A 20,326-nucleotide genomic window follows, 5' to 3' on the forward strand; every position below is an offset into this window, starting at 1 on the left:
TACGCCTATTCTCGTAGTACTGAGCTGTAGCAAGAATTTGCGCCGAAGTAGAAACAGGCCAAGAACTCTCGGAATCCTTCAACTTAGTACACAACTCAGGAAGAAGATTGTGCACAAATTTATCAACAAACAATCTCTGGCCACCCTCAGTAGCCATATCTTGACCGCTATGGTCAACAAAAGTTTCCTCAAAACGCGAGAAAAAGTCTGAGACAGACTCGTCTTTCTTCTGCTTACAAGCCGACAACTTGTCCCAATTAACACGGACTTCAGGCATTAAAGTCTTCATGAAAGTGATAATTCTACCAGGAAGTTCAGCAATAACATCTTCAGGCTTAGCACCTCCCACTTGTCTATCATTTGCTGCAGCGAGATTCACCCACGAATCGCCCAATTCATTATCATGATCTGTATATCGAATAACATTCAAATGGACTGTGGAACAACATTCCCAAACAACATATCTATATCCGCCAAATTCATGACGCACGAACTCACAGTTTGCGCAAGTTCTTTATAATACCCTGCAGGATTCTTTCGCGGATCTGGTAAAGTCTGCTTAGGTGCTAGAACTTCTGCACGCTTCCATGGTACATGAACCCACACTCGCTGGAAGTGCGCAAAAACAGGTGGCTGAGCAGCAGCATCAGCAGGTCTCCATACTGGAGGAACCTCTTGCATCGGATATTGACGCGCATGTCTTTTAACTGACGAATCTGGCTCGAACAGCCGTTCAATAGGAACATCGCTACGGAGCAATAGTAACGTTGATACCGCTTTCTCAACATCGGGTAGACTCACAATCGTTCCTTTGGCAAACTCCAAACGCAATCGAGATAATTCTACAGGAACTCTACCCAATTCATCCATCCATTGTTCATGGAGAAACGCACACATAAGCTCAAAAACATAACACTGCTTTGGTGCTTCCCATTGTCGGAAAACATCCATAATACCTTCTAGATCATACTGGGACTTATACGTCATCCATCTACGTGTCATATTGACTAAAACCACTCGTTCATCTGTATCGGGCAATTGGCTACGCAACTGTCTACGCTCATTCATAGGAGACATACCCATTTGTCCCAAAATAGGAGTTAGGAAATTAGAAAAGGCAGCGGTCATCCGCTGTCTAGGAGAAGGAACAGTCAGAAGGACAAGAGGAGACGAAACAGTAGCAGTAGGATCCATAGTCGGAACAGGCATAGAGAGTGTAGTAGCAGAAGGAGGCAAAGTGGGCAACCCTTGAGAAGGCTGCGCATTAGGAACAACAACCAACGAAGGAGCTGGCTGTGGAGGAATAACAGAAGGCAAAGCAACCGGCAACTGCACAGCCACAGGTAGTGGCGGTGGTGCCGTAGCATTCTGCGCATACGGTGGAGGCGAAGTTAACAAATGCGACATCAAAGGATCTTTTACAAGATCCTTTTCGTCTTTTTGCTCTTTAGCTGGCAAGACTGGGTAGCATCTGTCTACCGCTAACTTCCTCACTCTAAGCATCTGCTCACTGTCTTTCACTTCTTCGTTATCTCTGTATGCAACGGCAGCTTGCACCATTGACATACCCTTTCTATTCTTCTTTGCTAACTTAATTTATTTCTGTTTGGCTTCCTTGCGCCATATGCGGAAAGAGTCAAACATTGCCGGCCGGGCTTTCTTCTTGAACAACTTCACTTCAAGATTATCTAAAACTTCTGTCTCAAAACTACCATAATGGGGCCACTGTAGGACACCGTCATTCTTCGTATATTTTACCCAAATCTCATTATAGCTAATAGGACCTACACCATGTTTCACATACAACTCGTATGTAGGAGTTCTGATCGGAGGAACCGGACACGAATCCTCTAACCGGGAATCCCTCATAGTACCGCAACTAAACAAATTCCTAAGACTGCTAAAACCAGGCATCTTGCTCACTAGTCTAGCTTCAAACAACAAGGGTAATCGAAAATCGATAAGCTCGTGAATACACGAATCCCTTGGCTTTGGGCCTGCAGGTACCAAATCAAAGCTATCCACTAAAGGATACAAACCAAACTAAGAACTAGGAGGCGCTCCCTTTATACTTAACTGAATTGTCGATGGCGTCACCAGAAGACCCGTCAATCGTCTCGCTCTACAAACGTCTAAGGCTCCAAAACAGGGCGACAGTCAGGGCAGCAGTCCTTCGTAGCCGTCGGGATGCGGGAAACCTCGCGGCAAAAGACCTTCGGAACCACGTCGACATACAGGGGTCGCTGAAGTGGCTGGCCAACCTCCGGAATTTTCTCACGAAGCTCCTCACGAACCTCTGGCTTGGACCGGTACCGCTGAAGTCGCCCGACGTTGGGCGCCAAATGAGGTACTGGGTTTTCTCGGAACCGATACTACTACAATAACCCAGCGGTGTCAGGGCAACACCCAAAGACCCCGGATTCCCCTGTCTTGGCAAACAGAGACACAGGATACTTCTCGGTGGCGTTAAAGACCAAAGTTTAATGGTTGCAACCAGGGACAGAGGTCTACGAAGTACACACGGGTAGTTCGACAGAGACTGCACCAACTCAGTGAACGAAACTCGGTCTTTTATGCCGAAAATTACGCTTCTGGCAACATCACAATTTACATTCAGTGCATACAAAACTAACCAATGAACAAGTAGCATTTCAAAAAGTGGCGAATCACGATAGTCAAAGTTAATCCCACTTTCCGTTGTCCAGCCCACCAAAACGATCGCACATATGCTAAGTTTCCTGTTCGATCAGGCCGGACAAACCCACCATAAAACCATCAACCCAGATCGATGAACATGTCGTAAAGGAAAGGCAGAAACAGATGGAAAGGAGATAGAGGAGTGGGAACGGTGGGCCATAAAATCGCACCACGTCCTGTTCTTTGATCTTTATCAGTGCAGCTGCTAACCAAGGAACTGGCACAGCAGGATCTGCCCCAGGCGAGGAGTCAGTTCGGCCAGGTCAACCAGAAGTCAGCTAAGGCGTACGTGTCAAGGACTCGTTCAGCCACAATCGCAAGGCCTATGTTAGGGCAACCATACAAGATGGCTGCCACATACAAAATGGAACCCGAGGGTTCAAACTAAATCCTCAAATGTAGAGTGTTCTCCTATATTGATTCATACGAAAACACTCAGACACGTTAGACTCGTCATTTGCGGTCTGCTGACACCAAGATCATCCATTTCCGACAATCTTTATAAATCAGGTTTCGGAACTATCGAACCCAATTCGGGACCACGGAACCACACTCCACACAAATGTCATTCTGCTATGGAAGTGATGAGCAGCGCCACCTATACGCAACACCCACGCACACTGATGTCAGTTTCTCCCTCAGGCTGTCTGCTCCCTCGGACGCAGAGCCCATCGGAGATTGGCATGATGAGTGTGCAGACCTCTATACTGGAACCTTTTTAGAAGTTAAATGAGTCCTGTTCACAGAACAAGGATGTGGAAGGGTGAGTGAGAAATCTGAAGTTAGAATGAGTATCGACAAGAAAGAAAGTTACTGAAGGTGAGTAACGTGCTCTTCTGATGGATACTTCCAACTGCAGATTCACCACCTTGTGAACAGATACCATAGCAGTAGCTCCCAAGCGGATGGGTCTGTGAACCTGCTCAAACCAAAATGTCCTGCAGGATGAATGCGCAAAATGGCCCTCTTGAAGGACCCAATGGCCAAGACAGCAGTGCTTCGTGAACATATGTACCAACACCCACATAGTGGGGAACACCTTTATGTTTTTAGGACCCCTCACACACCAACAGGCCCCTTGGTGTCATGCTTCATCATCGGGGTCATCGTACCCCTCTACGGGGTACGGCGTGCTGCGACCTATGGAGACGTGGGAGCACTTGTTAGACTATGTGTGGTGTTGGTGAGGGGGTATTTTGAATAAATGTGACTGTATTGTGGGGTTTGGGAAATAGTGATAGTTAAAAAGAACCTGGCTCGTGGGGTGACTAAAAATTATTTAATAAGCCCCCGGGCTGGTGCTGTTAAAAATGAGGGTGGGAGGTTACTACGCTGACAATGTGTGTTACATCCTTTTTTGTGTGTCGACATGTTTCGGTGCCAGAAGCACCTTCTTCAGGACAGGGTGCACAAATCCCCACCTTACTCACGTTTCTCTAACTAATACCAGAATTTTCTAATAAAAGTGAGGAAAAATTACAGTGCAGGTAAAAGTAATGTACCTAGCAAAAAAAGACGTTGTCTTTTGATCAACTGTTTTGGAGTTGTAGATAAACCTCATGAGCCAAAACGTCAGGATCTGGTGTGCTAACTAGCACGATTTCTACGAGGAAATACCTCCCGATCCGGTCCGGAGCCACGTAGGGATCGATCGGGCAACTTATGGCAACAGGTGATTAAAATAAAGGAGGCTGATCCGGCAATAGCAGAGAAGTGAGCCAGACACAAAAATGAACAAAAAAACTTAAGAAAACTTAACTTGCAGTAAGTCAATTTGGTTAACCATCAGAGAACGTCCCTGGTAGTTCAGTCACTTCCAGTGGTGAAGAGCCTTCTGGCACCGAACCCAAGACCCCACCCAGAACTGACTGTTGCAGTATCATATGCAGATGTGTTTCACGTGAGCACCATCCTTCCTCTGATGATGATCAGGAAGGTATTCAATCCCAAGTGAACCACCCTCACTTCCAACAAATTGATGTGGAGTAGACTTTTCAGCCGGAGGTCAGAGACCTCTGATCTCCACCTCTCCCAATTGGCCTACCCAGCCAAGAAGTTATGCAGCTTTCACGGCTATCAAACCTGGTTGGGGTAGGTAGAAGGGTATGCCGCAGACCAAATCGCTGTCCAGCGGTCACCACTGAAGATCTTTTGCAGTTTCCTGCGAAATCTGAATGCAATCTGACAGATTACCCTGGTGCTGAGCTCACTGAAACTTTAGGTCCTATAGCAGAGCCTGTAATCTATGTGGTGCTGCAGTACAAGACATCATCCACCTGATCTGTATTTGTCCAGCACTGGAGCGTGATCGCCGGAGTTTACTTCGGGTAAAGTTCAATGAAATAGGAATTCGCACATGCCGCTCAGCGATATTAAATGCGTTGGACTCAGCGGATCCACAATTCATTTGTCGAATAATTAAATATGTAAGCGATTTTGAAAAACTTACTGAAAAGCTAACACAAGCCTGAACTTTTGAACTTTGAATTTGCACTGGCCGACTTAGAATCTGCTTCCGAAACCACTATGAAACCGAGAATACTTGTGCTTCTATCTTTTTAATTAATGGTTGTTTTAAAATGTGTATTTTTCTGTATAATAGTACGCAAAGGAAAGTATTTTTATTCAGAGCCTGCATATGCCATCTGGAATGTTTCACCAACAGGATGCAGGAGGGGGGAGGAGCCAAGATGGCGGACGGGACGGACGTGTAGGCGCGGTGAAACGGAGACATAAACGAGCTGATGCCAATCGCGTTTCTCCGAGGTCTCTGCCTGCTGTTTTGACGGAGAACTCGCAGCGTTCGCCGACCTCCGCTGTTGTCCCTGGAACCTGTGCCGATCGCCGCCGCTGGACGTTGCTGGAACGTAGTCGGTAGGACGAGCTGGGGAGGTGCCGATGTATAAGGGAGCGCTGCCGATTGCAGGGTAGACGGTGTGGACCCTTTCCATTGTGGTGAGACTCCCCTTCTGAGTTGAAGTGTGTACTTCTTGTAACGCTTCTCTCTGCAACGCTGTTTGCGGGCTGAGCAGACCCCATCTTGGAGTGCCTTCTCGGCCGTGGGCTACCCGCATCAGCAGGAGGCGAAGGGGCTCTCACTTTGCGCCACTCCCGGACTATGAGCCGTGCTTCCTCCGGTGGCTCGAACTGCTGTTTTTCCCGATAACGATGTCGCCCCCCTCCCTCCATTGTGGGCTCGTTGATGGGGTGGTAATGGCGCCTGACTTTCAGAACGAGGAGGTGGTTGCTCCCTTGTCCCCAGTACGTGCTGTCCTGCCTGTCCTCGAGCAGGCAGCTGGTCCGGGGGCGTCGCTGCGCAGTGCGGACCGGCTGCAATTGCAGAGGGACCTGACTTGTGGTAATATTCTGGCAGCCCTTGCCGACCTACGGGCTGCATGGCGGCGAAACACCCGGGAGCTGGGGCGGAAGATTGAGGAAGTTACATCTGACATGGGGCGACCGCGGCTGCCTGGCTCCCTGCTGCCTCTAATTACTCCTGAAGTGGATGCAATGTTGCAGCATATGCATACAGAGGAGCGGCATGTCCCTGGCTACAATGTTAGATGTTTACTTATTGATGGGGCTACAGTTGCAAAGTCTCCCTCCACTCCGAGAACTGAGACTCTGCCTACACAATCGCTACTATGGCTTTGCTCATCGACTTCCCAGTTGTTGCCCCCCCTCGCAGCCTTTGCCTCCGGAGCCTCTTTTTTACACTGGTGGAGTGCGTGTCATCCTGCGATCGAGGGGAAGTTCGTCTTCTTGGACAATGAACTCGTTGGTGACTGGAGACATTCATTTCCTCTTCATCTGCTTCTTCTTTGTCGAGAGCGGCCATCTTGCTCCTTTGTTCTGCCTGGGGTGTGCTCTCAGCGGTGGCCATGTTTGGAGGGATTTCGACGATCAGGCCAGGGCTGATGGTGTTCTTCTTGTTGGTTTTACCTGATCGGCTGGCGGAGACCCGGACTGGAACGCTTTCTGATATTTTGATGCGTTATATGTGATGTTCTTCCCCACTTAAGATTGCAGTTGCTATGTCCTGTTGTTTACCCTTGTTGATGGGATGGCGGTTTTGTGCGGGCTGGGGAGTCTGAGTGTGAATGATCCTGGCCCTCTTTGGGTCCTATGTCTTCCAAACCTATTGCTGCATATGGTGTAGGGGGTATTTTGTGGCTGAGGAGTCCGGGAGACCTGGTATTTGGTGGGCTCCTCCCCACCTTCCCCCTTTTTTATGGGAGTCCTAGATTAGTTTATTCTTTTCTTACTCCCTATATTTCAAGTGTTATAATTCTTCCTCTCTTTTTCTCTCTTTCTTTCCTTGTTCTCTATTTCGGGTTTATTGGGCGACAGACACACTGCTGGGGGGGGGGGGTAGGCCGTAGCCTCTGCATGCGTGTAGGGTGGGGGGTTGGGGGATGGGATTTTAGTTTCCTGATTTCAGTTTCTATGGTGCCTTTTATTTTCTTTGTTTTCGTCTCTTCCTCTTTATTCTTTCTTGGGTCCGTGTCTGGGACAGATGAGGGTGGGTGGCGGTGGACACTGGGTATGATGTTAGGTCTGCTACTTCTGCTGTATAAACTTTGAGCCGCCATGCCGCCTGGGTGGTTTTGGTTTTTGGGTAATTGGATTACTCGGTGCAATTGTTGCTACTGTCACGTCATGCCTGCAACGTCTCCACTTTCTTAGTCTGCTGCTTATGTAAACTTAAAATGTCGGACTTTAATAGCTGCAACAAAAATATAAAACAAACCTTCACTATTCCTGGACACGGTATTACGATGATCTACAGTGTAACTTTTACATGCCTGCTTAACGTAATAATGTGCTACTGTGTCGCCGTATTGCATGCCCTGGTGCTTTCAAGTATATCCGTGGCCGGCCTGAGGGTTGTGGGCCCGTATTTGTTCTTTTACTGATGCACAATAAAGGTTTCCAAAAATGTATTAAAAAAAAAAAAACAGGATGCAGGAGGCCAACAATGCCAGCAGGCTCAGTCACCCACACTGAGATTCAGGACAGAAGCTGAAACATCGGGATCATAGCTCAACTGTCCTGGTCTCTGCTCCAGAGGAAAGGCATGAAAACGTACTGTATCCAGACTGGCTCAGACAAATGGTAGTGTCTGTAAAGGAGTCAAGTGTGACTTTGGCATGTTGATAGTTCACCCCGACAATATTAGCAGATTCATAGTTGCCTAGCACTGGGTGACAACTGCCTCGGGAAAGCACACTTTCAACAGTCATAGGGGTGCAGGATGACTGGTACCCCTGACCTCCAAAGGTGAGCTGCAACCACCAACATCACTTTCCTGCACATCCGAAGGGCACTGGTGACGCCGAAAGGGAGCACTGTGAACTGAAAATGCTCCTGGCCCTCTGTAAACCAGAGGTAGCCTCAATGGGTCTGCAGGACAGAGATATGGAAGGAGTGTCCTGAAGGTCCAATGTCAAGATCCAGTCCCTGGGGTCTAGGGCATACATGACCTGTGCTAGTGTGAGCATCTTGAATTTTCCCTTTTGCACAAATGAGTGGAGAGAGCATAGATCTAAAATAAGATGAAGGCCTCTGTCCTTCATAAGTACCAGGAAGTAGCGGGAGAAACACCCATCTACTACTTACTTTGGCTGGAACCCTCTCCATTGCCCCTTTGGACAAAAGGGCCTGCACTGCCTGCTACAAGATGGAGAGGTGGTCCTCCGTCAGTTGACCTGAAGGTGGTGGAAGGTACGGGGGCACGTTTGGGTGGAAAGAAGAAGGAGGCCATATTCCTGATGTACAATTTTGTGGACCCACTTGTCTGAGGTGATGACTTGAGACTAATAATGAAGAAAATATTGGATCCTGTCTCTGACAGAGAGGCTTTGTGATGGAAAGGGCAAACTAAAGCTGTTTTGTGACTGCGGATGCAGGAGGGGCGGGGAATAGAGCTGTTTGTTGTCCCTGATGCCCTGAGCATTATCTTTGTGAGCCAGGTCCTTGGTCATAAAAAGGCTGGAAAGCCTGAATTGAAAACCCTGACCACAGCCACAGAAGGGGTAAATTTGCTGGTGGATTTGTCTGACGGGGCAGACAGACCCAAACAATAGGCTGTTGCCCTGCTTTCTTTAAACTGTTCTATGTCTAAATCAGTTTCGTCATCAACGAGGCAAGAGCCATCAAACAGCAAGGCTATTAAATATGCCTCAACATTCCTGGAGAAGTTGTTAGACCTCATCCAGACGTGGCACAAAAGTGCTAAAAAGGTACCCACAGAAAGACATAAGCAGTCGGTCATGCCAAGGCCTGAGCAAATGACAAATTTAGCTGTGTTGTCACCATCCTGGATAACTTGGGTCAGGGCGCCCTAAGGTCATCCAGAACTGCTTGCAAAAGTTGGGCCACTGTGCTCCATAGGACATGAGAGTAGCAGCCTAGAAGACAGCAGGGCTTCACTGATTGCAGAGTAAGGTTAGTGGAGGAAAATATACACTTGCCAAATGTCTCTATTCATTTTGTCTCACAATCAGGTAGGGTGGTAGGGAATGTGTTGGTATTCATATTACTGATAGACGTCTGCACCACCAAGATCTCTGGTGTGGAATGTTGTGTGAGGAAGGCTGGTTCGCCTTGTGCTGGACTATGGTTTCGCTCACGTGCCCAAGAGGGTATTTGTGATGTCCTCTTTAAATAGTAATAGAGGTTCTGTAGGCACCTGACTAGGCGGAAGTCCCTTTGTTAGAACATTAGTCTTCACCTCAATAGTAGGGAGTTGTAGATCTATTATTTCTGCTAAACTTCTCATAACAAAGGCGAAGAAAGCACTTTCCTCAGTGGCAGGGACAGTTGGAGAAAAAAGAACGGTATGTGGTGAAATGTCTAGAATTTAAAAAGGTTTTGTAAAGCGTGAACATGACCTAAGAGGGTATCAGAGCACTTCACGGAGGGATGCAACATGTTAAACTGGACTTGCCAGAAGCTCAAATGCTAGGTTTTATTGGTATATTGCCTATGTGGGAACAAAACGTCTCTTGAAGTCTCATAACGATTGGCTAATGTGTTTCACTTCAGTATGCTGGAGCACAATTTTTGCAGAAATTACTAGGTTTGAGAAAGCTGTTACCAAAGAGATTCACAAGGACATTATTCATCCCATGAATATTCCAAGATACAAGAGTTATAGTTTTATGCATTAGGAGTACTCTCACACCTCATGTCGCTTTCCTCAGATAGGGTCGTACTTCTGAAATTGGAAGTTATTTGATTACACCAGGCTGAGACAGCATACAATCTAATCATCATCTGGTGTTGTAACAAATCAATAGCACAGAAAATAAAAAACACCTTTGCCACAGCCGTCCCAACCGCCCTTGCCACCCAAACTGGCCCATCAAATTGTTAGTACCCCATCCAGACTGATAACACCAACTATCAACAGACATACCACTAAAAACCACCCATTTCAAAATCAGAAATAACAACATGGTGTGTTATGTTGGTGTGCAATGTCCCCCATGCCAACAGGGATTCAGAGTTCATTTGCATTTCGATTCATTCTTTGCCTACTGATTTCGTCCCATCACTCCTTGGACTTATTGAACAAAACATGTCACTTAGAAGTGGAGGTAAGGTCATGAGTTTGAATGTTTGTTGGGCAATATAAGTTTAGTTGATTTCACGCAACGCGTTTTAACCCCAATTTGTATATCCAGTCTTTAGCAAAAACTCTTGTTGAGTCACAATGTCATCTTACCTTTCCTCCACCCGTAGCTTCGCTAGGTATTGTACTGCATATCTGATACCCTTGGAATTCCGCACTTTTTTTGGCATCTGTGAATTTTCCGCCTGCCATTCTCTACCACTACAGTGAAATCAGGGAAGATAGCAATATAGCCCTAATTGAGTAGGGGTCCCTGCTCTCTAGCAAGTCGTGAAACAGTATTCCTGTCACAATCGTTGAGTAAGGGTGAGACAATATGGCATGGAGATGCACCAGGTATCCTCCTCGGTATCAGCGAGTGGTGAGCACACTCAACCATAAACATAGCAGTAAAACGGTCGCAGTCAAACAATTCAGACAACATGCTTCCACAAATAGTTCAGGCCTGATCATCTGTCTTGACTCTGGCAGGTCAATAATTTGAACAATTGTGACAGGAGTGCACCTCTAAGTCTTCATTCTTTGCCGCTAGTGTCTACTCCAAGCAGTTTACTCAGCAGTTCTGTCATCCACCAAGTCAGAGATCCACCGTTCTGAACCATCCAGGCGTCTGTACAGGTACACTGTTATGCTTACTAGCCGGGTCATCATCACATTCAGATTCCCTTCTATTGGTGTACGGTCTCCCTTCAAGTCAAGGAGCAGCAATTTAGCTTCACCATTCACCATCTGGGCTGATGTAGGCTGAGGGTCTGGCTCACATGCTCTATCTCTAGTGTCCTTGCATTGGTCAAAGACAATTCGCCCTGTTTTTCATCAGTGTCCACAATATTGGTCTGACAAGCGGAACTCAGTTGCATTACCAGGTGTGAATTGTGAGCAGTATTAATTCAACAGTTTCACCGTGTTCTGTATAACATTAATTTATTCACCGGTCAATCCAATTCCAATCTTTATTTCGGCCAATTTGACCATCAAAGATATGCAGTAAAACACATATGGTACAATATAAAACCATCAAAGATATGCAGTAAAACACATAATATAATGTAAAACCTTTCCACCCTAAAAAAAAAATAGGTACTTCTTGAGTGAAAGCAGATAAAAGGCCATACATTAAAATTCATATTCTTATAGTTAAGTGGTCAACTGCGACTTTAAAATACGGGTGCGAGAATGCCAGACATTTGTGAGGAATTTGGCTAGTGCAAACACCGTTGGTCCCGAGACATCAGTTTTTAAAATTCTATACATCGGGGGGTATTCCCTACAACCAAAGTTTCTGATAAGTGGTAAAAGCCAATATTTCCTAGCGGCCTTGTAAGTTGGACAAAACAAGACCACATGTAGGTCGCTTTCCTCAGCACAGGTACATGCCGGGCATTGCTTGGTAGAGGGCGGTGTTGACCAGGAGCTAGTGTATGACCGCAAAGGCAGTGTGCCATATCTCCATTGGAGAAATAGCTTCCTGGCCAGCACAGGAGTCATCCCGTCCAAGACCCTCTCCAGCCTGTAGGAATCCTTGCATTGTGTAAATACAGATGTTAATGACCCCTCGCCCTGGCAATCTAAAACCATAGTCAGTTTCTGCTCATAATAAGCATTGGCCAAGACTCTTCGTGGGATCCTAAGTGACGCATTAGCTGGATCGGACCATAGGTCTGGGAACCCCATTCTCACACAGGACTTTTTTATATATTTTTTCCAGGGAATCTGTAAGGCTTTGGGGTGGGTTAGAAACTCCCTCAGTTCTGCCCTGTAGGTAAAAAGTTCCTCACTGCTCCATAACCTTCGCCAGAAGGCTATGGGCCTGAGGCCCAATTCGTCTGCTATGGGTCTCAGTCCCAAGTCCATCCTCAAAGGGAGGAGCGGTGTACTAGACGGGAGTGCAACTATCTGTCTAATAAATTTGTTCTCAGTTATAGACAAATTGTGGCCAGGTGTATGGCCCCACAATTCCGCCCCATATGTGATGGCACCCCTGGCCTGTGCCTTATAGATCTGGACAACCGGCCCCAGTGGTCGATATGTGGAACTTTTCATCATCCGTACGATGCCACCTGTGGTCTGCACTAATTTGAGGTTTGCCCTAGTCTGGTGTGTTCCCCAGGACATGGTTTCATTCAACGTTACACCCAGATATTCAAAGGTGGAGACTCGCTCTAAACGTGATGATCCCAGCAAGGGGTTCGGGCGTGATCTTTGAGTTGGGTTCAAGACCATGAACTTAGTTTTTATAGCATTGATCTCTAGCCCCCTTTCCGTGCAGAAAACCACAAAAGAATCAAGGATCCTCTGTATCCCCATGGGGGTTTTGGACAGCAGCAGGGTATCATCTGCAAACATAATTGCAGGCACCCTGCTGCCGTTCAATTTTGGAGCATCAGTGTATTCAATGCCATTGAGATGGGCGATTACCCCGTTGACAAAGAGGCAGAACAGGGTTGGTGCCAGTACACAACCCTGCCTAACCCCTCTGTCAACGGGGAATCTGTCCGTTAATTCCCCAAGCTTCCCGCACCTAACCCGGGCATAGTTGTTTTGATGCAGTCGCTGTAAAATTGCCAAAATGTCCGGGGGGACCCCCATCTCGGCAAGAACACTCCAGAGTTTCCCTCTAGGCACCAGGTCGAAGGCGGCCCGCAAGTCCATAAATATGGTGTCCTCCAGTAGATAATGTTCAAACAAAAAACCTGGTCCACTGTGGAGACTCCCTTCCTGAAGCCCGCCTGGTATGGACTAAGGGCGTCAGTTTCCTCCGCTCAGTCCTGGAGGCGATTCAACAGTATCCTACCAAAAAGCTTCTGGGGCACATCAATTAGACTGATTGGTCTGTAGTTGGCTGGGAGCAGAGGCGAGCCCTTCTTAAATATAGGAACCACCTCTGCCCCCAGCCAAGTACTCTGGATTTCCATGCCATGCAGGACTGCATTAAATACAGTAGCAAGGTAGGGGGCCCAAACATCGGGCTCCTGCTTGAACAGGTCCCCGGGAAGACCGTCCAATCCTGGCGCCTTTCCCGATGCCAGACCTGCAATTGCTGCCTTAACCTCCCCCACTGTGATCAAGTCCCCGCCATATTCAGCCAGTCCATTACCGATTGTAATCATGGTTTCTCCCAGCTCTGAACTATAAAGTGACTGAAAATGTGCCTGCCACACCCCTGCTGCAATATTTGGCTCTACCACCGGTCAATCATGTTGTGTCATTGGCAGCACCAGCCGAGCTTACTGTTCAATGTATAAGGCCATCGGAACCCATAACACAGCAGGGACAGCAGACCTGTGTGTTTGAACATCTGCCATGGGACTTCGCTCTTCCAAAGGGAGCCTCCAACCTCAACAGTTGTTTCCAGTAATGTGGGGTAGTGGGGCCGGTGGGTGGGGTGCAGAAGCTCCAGTAGTCGGCAGCACAATCTCCACAGTCTAGCCCCCTTGTACACACTCCTGAAGCGGAGTTGCCCTGCAGCCCCACAACCAAAACACTCCAGGCGCTGCCAGATTTTAACACCCATCTTGGGCTCTCTCACGTTCGACGCAGGCCGGCAGCATCAACAGTCTATGCATTTGATGTGCGGCAAATAGGTGAAGGGTAGGGTGGGACACGAGAGTCCCTGGCCCCCCTTCACTCCTCTCAACCTGCCGGCCTAGGTTTGCCATCCAGGGCCACAGACACCTCCATGGGGCACTGCACTGAATCCCTGGCGCCATGCACATATTAAATCATGAACAAGCAAGGCAGAGAGGAGAGGATCACAACAGCTTGTGATCCCCTGGTATGGAGCAATGCGGTCAAGTGGTCATCTTGGCAGACAAGTTACTAACCCTCAGTAACGCCTCATCTGGTAAAGACATGATCTAGTCACAGATTCCTTACCTTTGGATTTCTCAGCCTTCAGACTGGATCCCGAATATTTTTCTTCGAGCAATACCCTCCGCTGGTAGGTGAAATCCAGGATAGAGGCCGAAACATCGCCATCTTAGCCTGAATAACCCAGACTGTGGGTCAAAGTGAGTGCAGCATTGTGATAGAGACTACTGCCTCGAGTCTCCTCCATATGAATACCACCTTCCCACACATATGGTGTTTCAAAAACATTGCAATCAAGAAAGACATGCTCATTTCATCTGTGAACTCAAGTCTTCCCCTTGTTGCACCAAGAATGGACTGGAATCTGTTACTCTGGTGATGCTGCACCTGCCATCAGACACTCTGTTGCTCATCCTCCCTAGAGATAGTGTGCGATTTATGAAACAACCAGATTCTTTACTATACTCTTTTCTATGTATGGAGTAGGGAAAGCTATTCGGGAGACTAACCACAATGCATAGAAATTGGAGGAAGTCCCGAATAACCCCACCACTGCACTCTGACTGATTAATGATCAATTAGAGGCTCAGTAAAACATATTCTTAGAGAACATAATGGCTTTCGGTTAGCTCCTTGTATCAGAGGGAGGTGTTTGCGCGATAGTAGTAATTGAATACTGCACAGATCTCTACAACACTTCACTCACCATACTTAACCAAACAGCTCACCTTAAAGATAGAATTAAGATGTTGCATGAGCTTCAGAAATTATTACATGTGTTATCTGGTCTTGGCTGGGTGGACTCTCTGGGAACTGGGGAATTAAAATATTTGAAAAAAACACTGCTCTCAATTTTGACTGCGGTAACCTTGTACGCAAGAATCAGACTAATAATCTCCTATGCACCTGCACAAATAAAAGCCCTGTTCACAATTCTACGGTTGCTGCTTTTCAGCATGATGAGGATAGTGATAAAAAAGATATAAAAGTCAAAATCAGCTTTTTATATGCAACTGAACTGCTGTGGAGGATTTTGCCTCCCGGCAAAGAAGGGGGAGGATGGTTGAGAAAGCAGAATCATATATTCCATGCTTCAATACTAGTGCTTTATTATAAACGCTTTATTACACACTTTCCCCTTAACATTGACTAATAGGTTACATGACCGAATGTCAATGCTGTTTTTAGATTAAAGTCAAAGCGCCCATTAAATAACCTAACATGTCTGCAAAGTTGCATGCCTCTCAAAGGCCTAGAGCCATTTTATTCAGTGTTGTTCCATTCCACATTTCTTTACAGTGTGTAGTAAGCATAGCCTTGCTCTAGGAATCGGCTGTAAGAAATGTGAAGTTCACAAAGTAATGAACTCAGCGATTTGCTTATGCACGTCTAGCTCCTCCTCGCGGTCTTATTGCATCTCTTCTCGTGAGAAGATTCTGCCTCGTGCTCATTTGCTTGATTTGTTTAAATGACAAATTTGTATCACATGTACACGTTTCCAGTGACTTGTGTTGACAGAAAATGTATACAAATGTGTCAGAACTTTAACGACTTTAGCATTAAATGCACCAACTGGATTTTGAGCGGGTGCTCTTGTCCATTAAAATCACAATTGTCGCTTATTATTTTCCTGCCATATTGTCTGTTTTGGCATTATAAACGCATGTTAGACTTGTGGGCTTCCTAAAGTATTGTGTTCTGTTCTTTCAGCTGCCAAGTGACTAGGAATGTGGGTTACCGTCATGGTACGAGGATCACTGTGCGTTTCCCTGCTGGTCTAAAGTCAGAAACACAAGTCAATCTTTCCATTTTTTCTTCAATCACTTATGACATACACCACACTATCTAAGGTTACAGGTCAGAAAAGCACACCTTCTTATTAAGGATTTTTTTTACAAAGATTTAGGTCTGGAGGAGAACTATTCTAAGTGTGCTTTGTGTTTGGTCACCGCCATCTGTTGTTGTTGCAACTGCATGGAAATAGTTTTGGTAGAGTGCACATTACACATTTTAATTCCTGCTATGTATAATGGAGGAATCTGTTCTCTAACTCAGGTGTGCTACACTGAACATGCCTGTGTTCCTTTGACATGTTAATCTTTCTAAATACCAGGTAAACTCTATGAGCGGGGGAGGCCATTACCATAAAAGAACAGCTGAAAATTGCAAGAAAGTTGTACCTGTCCTTGGGTATCAGGTGCAGTCCAGACCCTCGAGACATCCCAAAAGTCACTAAAATCACAATTTGTATATTACTTGATCATTTAAAAATGTAAGCTCACTGCATTTCCAGTCTTTTCAGCTTTCCAGTAGTCTGCAGTGATTTGTACTCCATGTAAAATATGCAAGTCACATTTTTCAGAACTCTAGGTATAGGTCATACATTTAATCTACATTAACCACTACTCACTGCTCAGCAGATTCCGAAGAACACCAAGGGAATTGATAAAAGACCCCCATTAGCGTACATTGACTTGACAACAACCTACCATTAACACTATTGACTTGACAATAGACTCGCATTAACACCTATTGACCCGAACAAAAGACCTCCATTAACACAGATTGTCTTGTTGGGTAAACCCAAATAAGAGTAAAAGATAATGTGTTTGTAACAGAATCGTTGTTATCCTGTTTATGATGGTTGCGGAGTTATGAACAAACTGGTCACAATGTCAAAGATCCTGAGGGCAGTACACAATTTGTTGTGGCAACTGAGCACTCCAGCCTCTGAGGTAAATAAATAAAAAATGCTGTACCAATAGGCTTGTCGTCCTTCCATGAAACTCTTGCTTCATCCTGCTAGCCGTTGCTAGTATTCAAAAGGAGTGTGGACGCAGTCAACAACATGAAAGGTCCATCGACTCGCTGAACAAAAATATTTCTTTCTGTTTTGATTTGAACTATGTCAATGTATATCTTTACATTGCCTTTTAAAGTTCATTTTTTCAGATTTTATAATAATCCAGCTTCAATCATTCTCAAACAAGTTGCCCACCCTTGGCCATTTTACTAATCATAAGCACAGAGACACATTCCAGTGGCAGAGGTGTTTGGTGTCCTTTACCTTCCTTGCTGCTGATGCTGAAGAATATCCAGTAAGAGCTGCTTGACGTTGCTGGGCGACAGCTGGTACAAGTCCCAGGCGGGCATGTCCCCTGCTCGGATTTTCAATTCGTACTTCATGGCGTGGATAATCCATCTGAAGTGTGTCAGAAGCATTTGCAGATTTTAATAAAACTATTATTTTTGAAGGGTAAGCAATCTAATTTCAAAATCAGTTTCACAGTGCACAGAAAATTTGATAATTAGGCTTGCAAAAGATCTCGGATGTACACCATAAAATACATGCAAGTAAGCAAGAAACACGAATAACACCTGCAACCATGCGCCAAAGCGATTTGGAGGTCGACCCAAAGAGAAACAGACAGGATCCAGGTGAATGATACGATTCTCAAAATAGAGTAGATAATTGGACTTCTGCAGACCCAACATCAGTAATACTTCAATTTAAAAAAACACTGAAATTTGCTTTTGGATCACTTCATGATACCAGGATTTTGAAGGGCAATGTTTGGGGTTGTGAAGACGTTTAGGAGTCGATGTGGCATTTTAAATGCTATAAAGAATTACATTTAGCGGGTTGACTTGAAAAGCAATCCCTCTATTGTTCTACATTTTCAAATAATTAACCTCATACTGTACTTTTTCCAGAGAATAGTTTTTGTAATAAGTTACGTTAACAATCCCATCATGGTTGAATTGTGATTTGGCTCAAGGCACACATTATAAAGTGGCAAAAACGCCTGACTCTGCATTATGATAAAAGAACAAAAAATGTTATTCTAGGCATGTTCTATTCTTGTAAAATAAGCCCTGTGGAAACAATCTACTTTAGTTAATGGGATGCACATATCACATCTGCATTCACAAAATTCCCCAAAAAGTTAGAAATGTGTCGGTTATTCCTTCTACCATGTAAACTGCCAACAAAAAAGCGTTAGCTCTGTAACCAAAAAGTGACAATGTGAAAAAAAATCATGCCTTTTATTAATATGTGTTATTAAACAATGCATTGGCTGGTCGCCTCAGTCCAGTGTAATATTTTTAACACTGATGTTCCGTATACCACATATTTCTCTTGCTCTCTTCTACAAAAGTCAAGCAAGCAATGAACATTTTTGACAATTTTACAAATCCTAATTGAGGAGAGACTGTCTACCTCTTTTGCCTGCCATGGTCATTTCCTGAATTCAGCCATTTTTCTTCAAAAAAGACAAAGACATCAGAGTGTTTGTATCCCACAAGGGAAGTTTCATGAAGCTGTTTAAGAAACCGTGGCTTGAGAGATGTGACCGCTGTGGACCACTTTGGGAGGTGGAATTGTACCAATGAGCCATATCTGCAAGATCTTTAAAGCCTGCGAGACAGACTAACTGAAGGTCTGTACCACTGTATTGATGCATATGCTATACCACTCTGCCCCCAGGATATCACATGCTTATATGGAGCAGTTACAAACCATACACTGACTATTTGAACTTTGTTAGATTTTTCATATATTTGGTTGAGAAATATACATTTTTTACAGTAAGTTACTTCACTCGTTTTCCTCTTTCTGTTGTTCTGCATCGTATCTCCGCCCAGCACTTTAATTGCCCAATAAACAGGGTTTAAGTTTGATTGCCAGAGCATTTACCTGCTGAATATGCAAATCACTTAACTAATTTATCTAGAGCTACCATTTATTGTTCAATAAAGCTGGTAGTTATGATCCTCATCTTCCTGGACCTCTCTACTGCCTTCCACTTATCTTACATTTTGCCCTAACTGAAATACTACAGGATTCCACAGGAGTTTTTGGAACCCCAATAGACTATTTCTGCTTGCTCCTCAGTGGACACAAACAAGTAATAAAAAACAAACACCATTATCGCAGAATCCCGCAACACCCCATTCCTCTCCATTATTTTGAACACTGACATGATTCCCTTCAAAAACATCTCCAGGATCATGGCCTGTCCTTCCACTGGCATTCAGAGGACGCATCGGTCTATCTCCAGGTCACTGGGTCCACGGACCACTTTACTCAAACTACCTTCTACCTGCCATGTCAAGACCTGTGGAAGTGAAGGAGGCCTGTCAAGGCTTTACACTGCAGGATAGTCCGGTTATTAATTGCTCCTGAGGAGCCTCAGGCTTGGATTTCAGCCTTGTTGGACAGGTACTCCTTCACCAACGTGGTGCCTAACCCATCTGCCTCTCTGCCTCATTACTAGGGTGTTAGGATATAATGCACTTGTAATAAGGTGGACGGGCCGTCCCTAACATTTGTAACGCATCACCGATTCACCAAATTCTGAATCAGGGCATTAGTCATTCATCAGTGTCACTTGGCAGAGATGGAACTGATGTAAGTGTCACCAGTAAAAACATGAAAGTTACCACTTACTGTACTTTCTGCACGTGCATCAATTAAAAGTGTCAGCTCGCAAAGTAGAAGAGCAAGCATTTAGGAACAAGTCTCGTGATAAAGTGAGACGCAGCTCTAGGACTCAACAGGGCAGACCTTTACTCTCAAATCACAAAGAAATGGAGATGAACGAACATGTAGCATCGGCTGCGAGTCCTGCGGGATCACACATATCTCGTGGCTAGCTGAAGCGCTATGGCCCTGAAACTGACCAGACCAGCGGAAAAGCTGGACTTCACGACTAGCAGAGCACCGCTACTACCCGATTCAAAACACATTTACCTGCACAGAAGGTATGTGCCACAACAAAATATGCATACTTAAGAATTAAACTGTATTTTTCAGACTTAAAAATGTCTTTCCCCCCTCAATTACTGAAAGGACTAATTCAATCTGGAGCCCTGCTCAAGAGTCGGCTGCCAGTGAACTGTACCGACTAAGGGAGGAATTCAGACATCTGAGAAGTTGCCGAATCGCCGACGTGTAACAATAATTACACGCTGCTTGTGGCTTCATTAACCACGGCCCCATTTACATCTGACAGTCATCAACTCCAAATTCTCAAATTAAAGCTTCAGTAATTCAGAATTGGGGCCTGGAGCTAATTAGGAAAACCTAACAGCTGACACAAGAATCACAAAACAAGGAAACAACTAAATTAATCTACTGGATAGATAGAGTATTTATGTTTAATGATTTCACCGTTCTCA

At 45.3% G+C, this 20,326-nt stretch overlaps 1 protein-coding gene across 7 annotated transcripts in view; it reads right to left on the reverse strand.

Moving 5' to 3' along the window:
* PHKB (phosphorylase kinase regulatory subunit beta) overlaps window positions 1-20,326 on the reverse strand; it is a 1,358,073-nt gene that overhangs the window by 97,400 nt on the left and 1,240,347 nt on the right. For all 7 annotated transcript variants that reach the window (XM_086945119.1, XM_086945122.1, XM_086945118.1 and 4 more), the window contains one exon: window positions 17,211-17,345. In XM_086945119.1, the coding sequence (XP_086801245.1) occupies window positions 17,211-17,345 (135 nt within the window). The remainder of the gene's footprint in view (window positions 1-17,210; window positions 17,346-20,326) is intronic.

The sequence above is a fragment of the Lissotriton vulgaris genome, chromosome 12 (assembly GCF_964263255.1).
Source record: "Lissotriton vulgaris chromosome 12, aLisVul1.2, whole genome shotgun sequence".
Lineage (NCBI taxonomy): Eukaryota > Metazoa > Chordata > Amphibia > Caudata > Salamandridae > Lissotriton > Lissotriton vulgaris.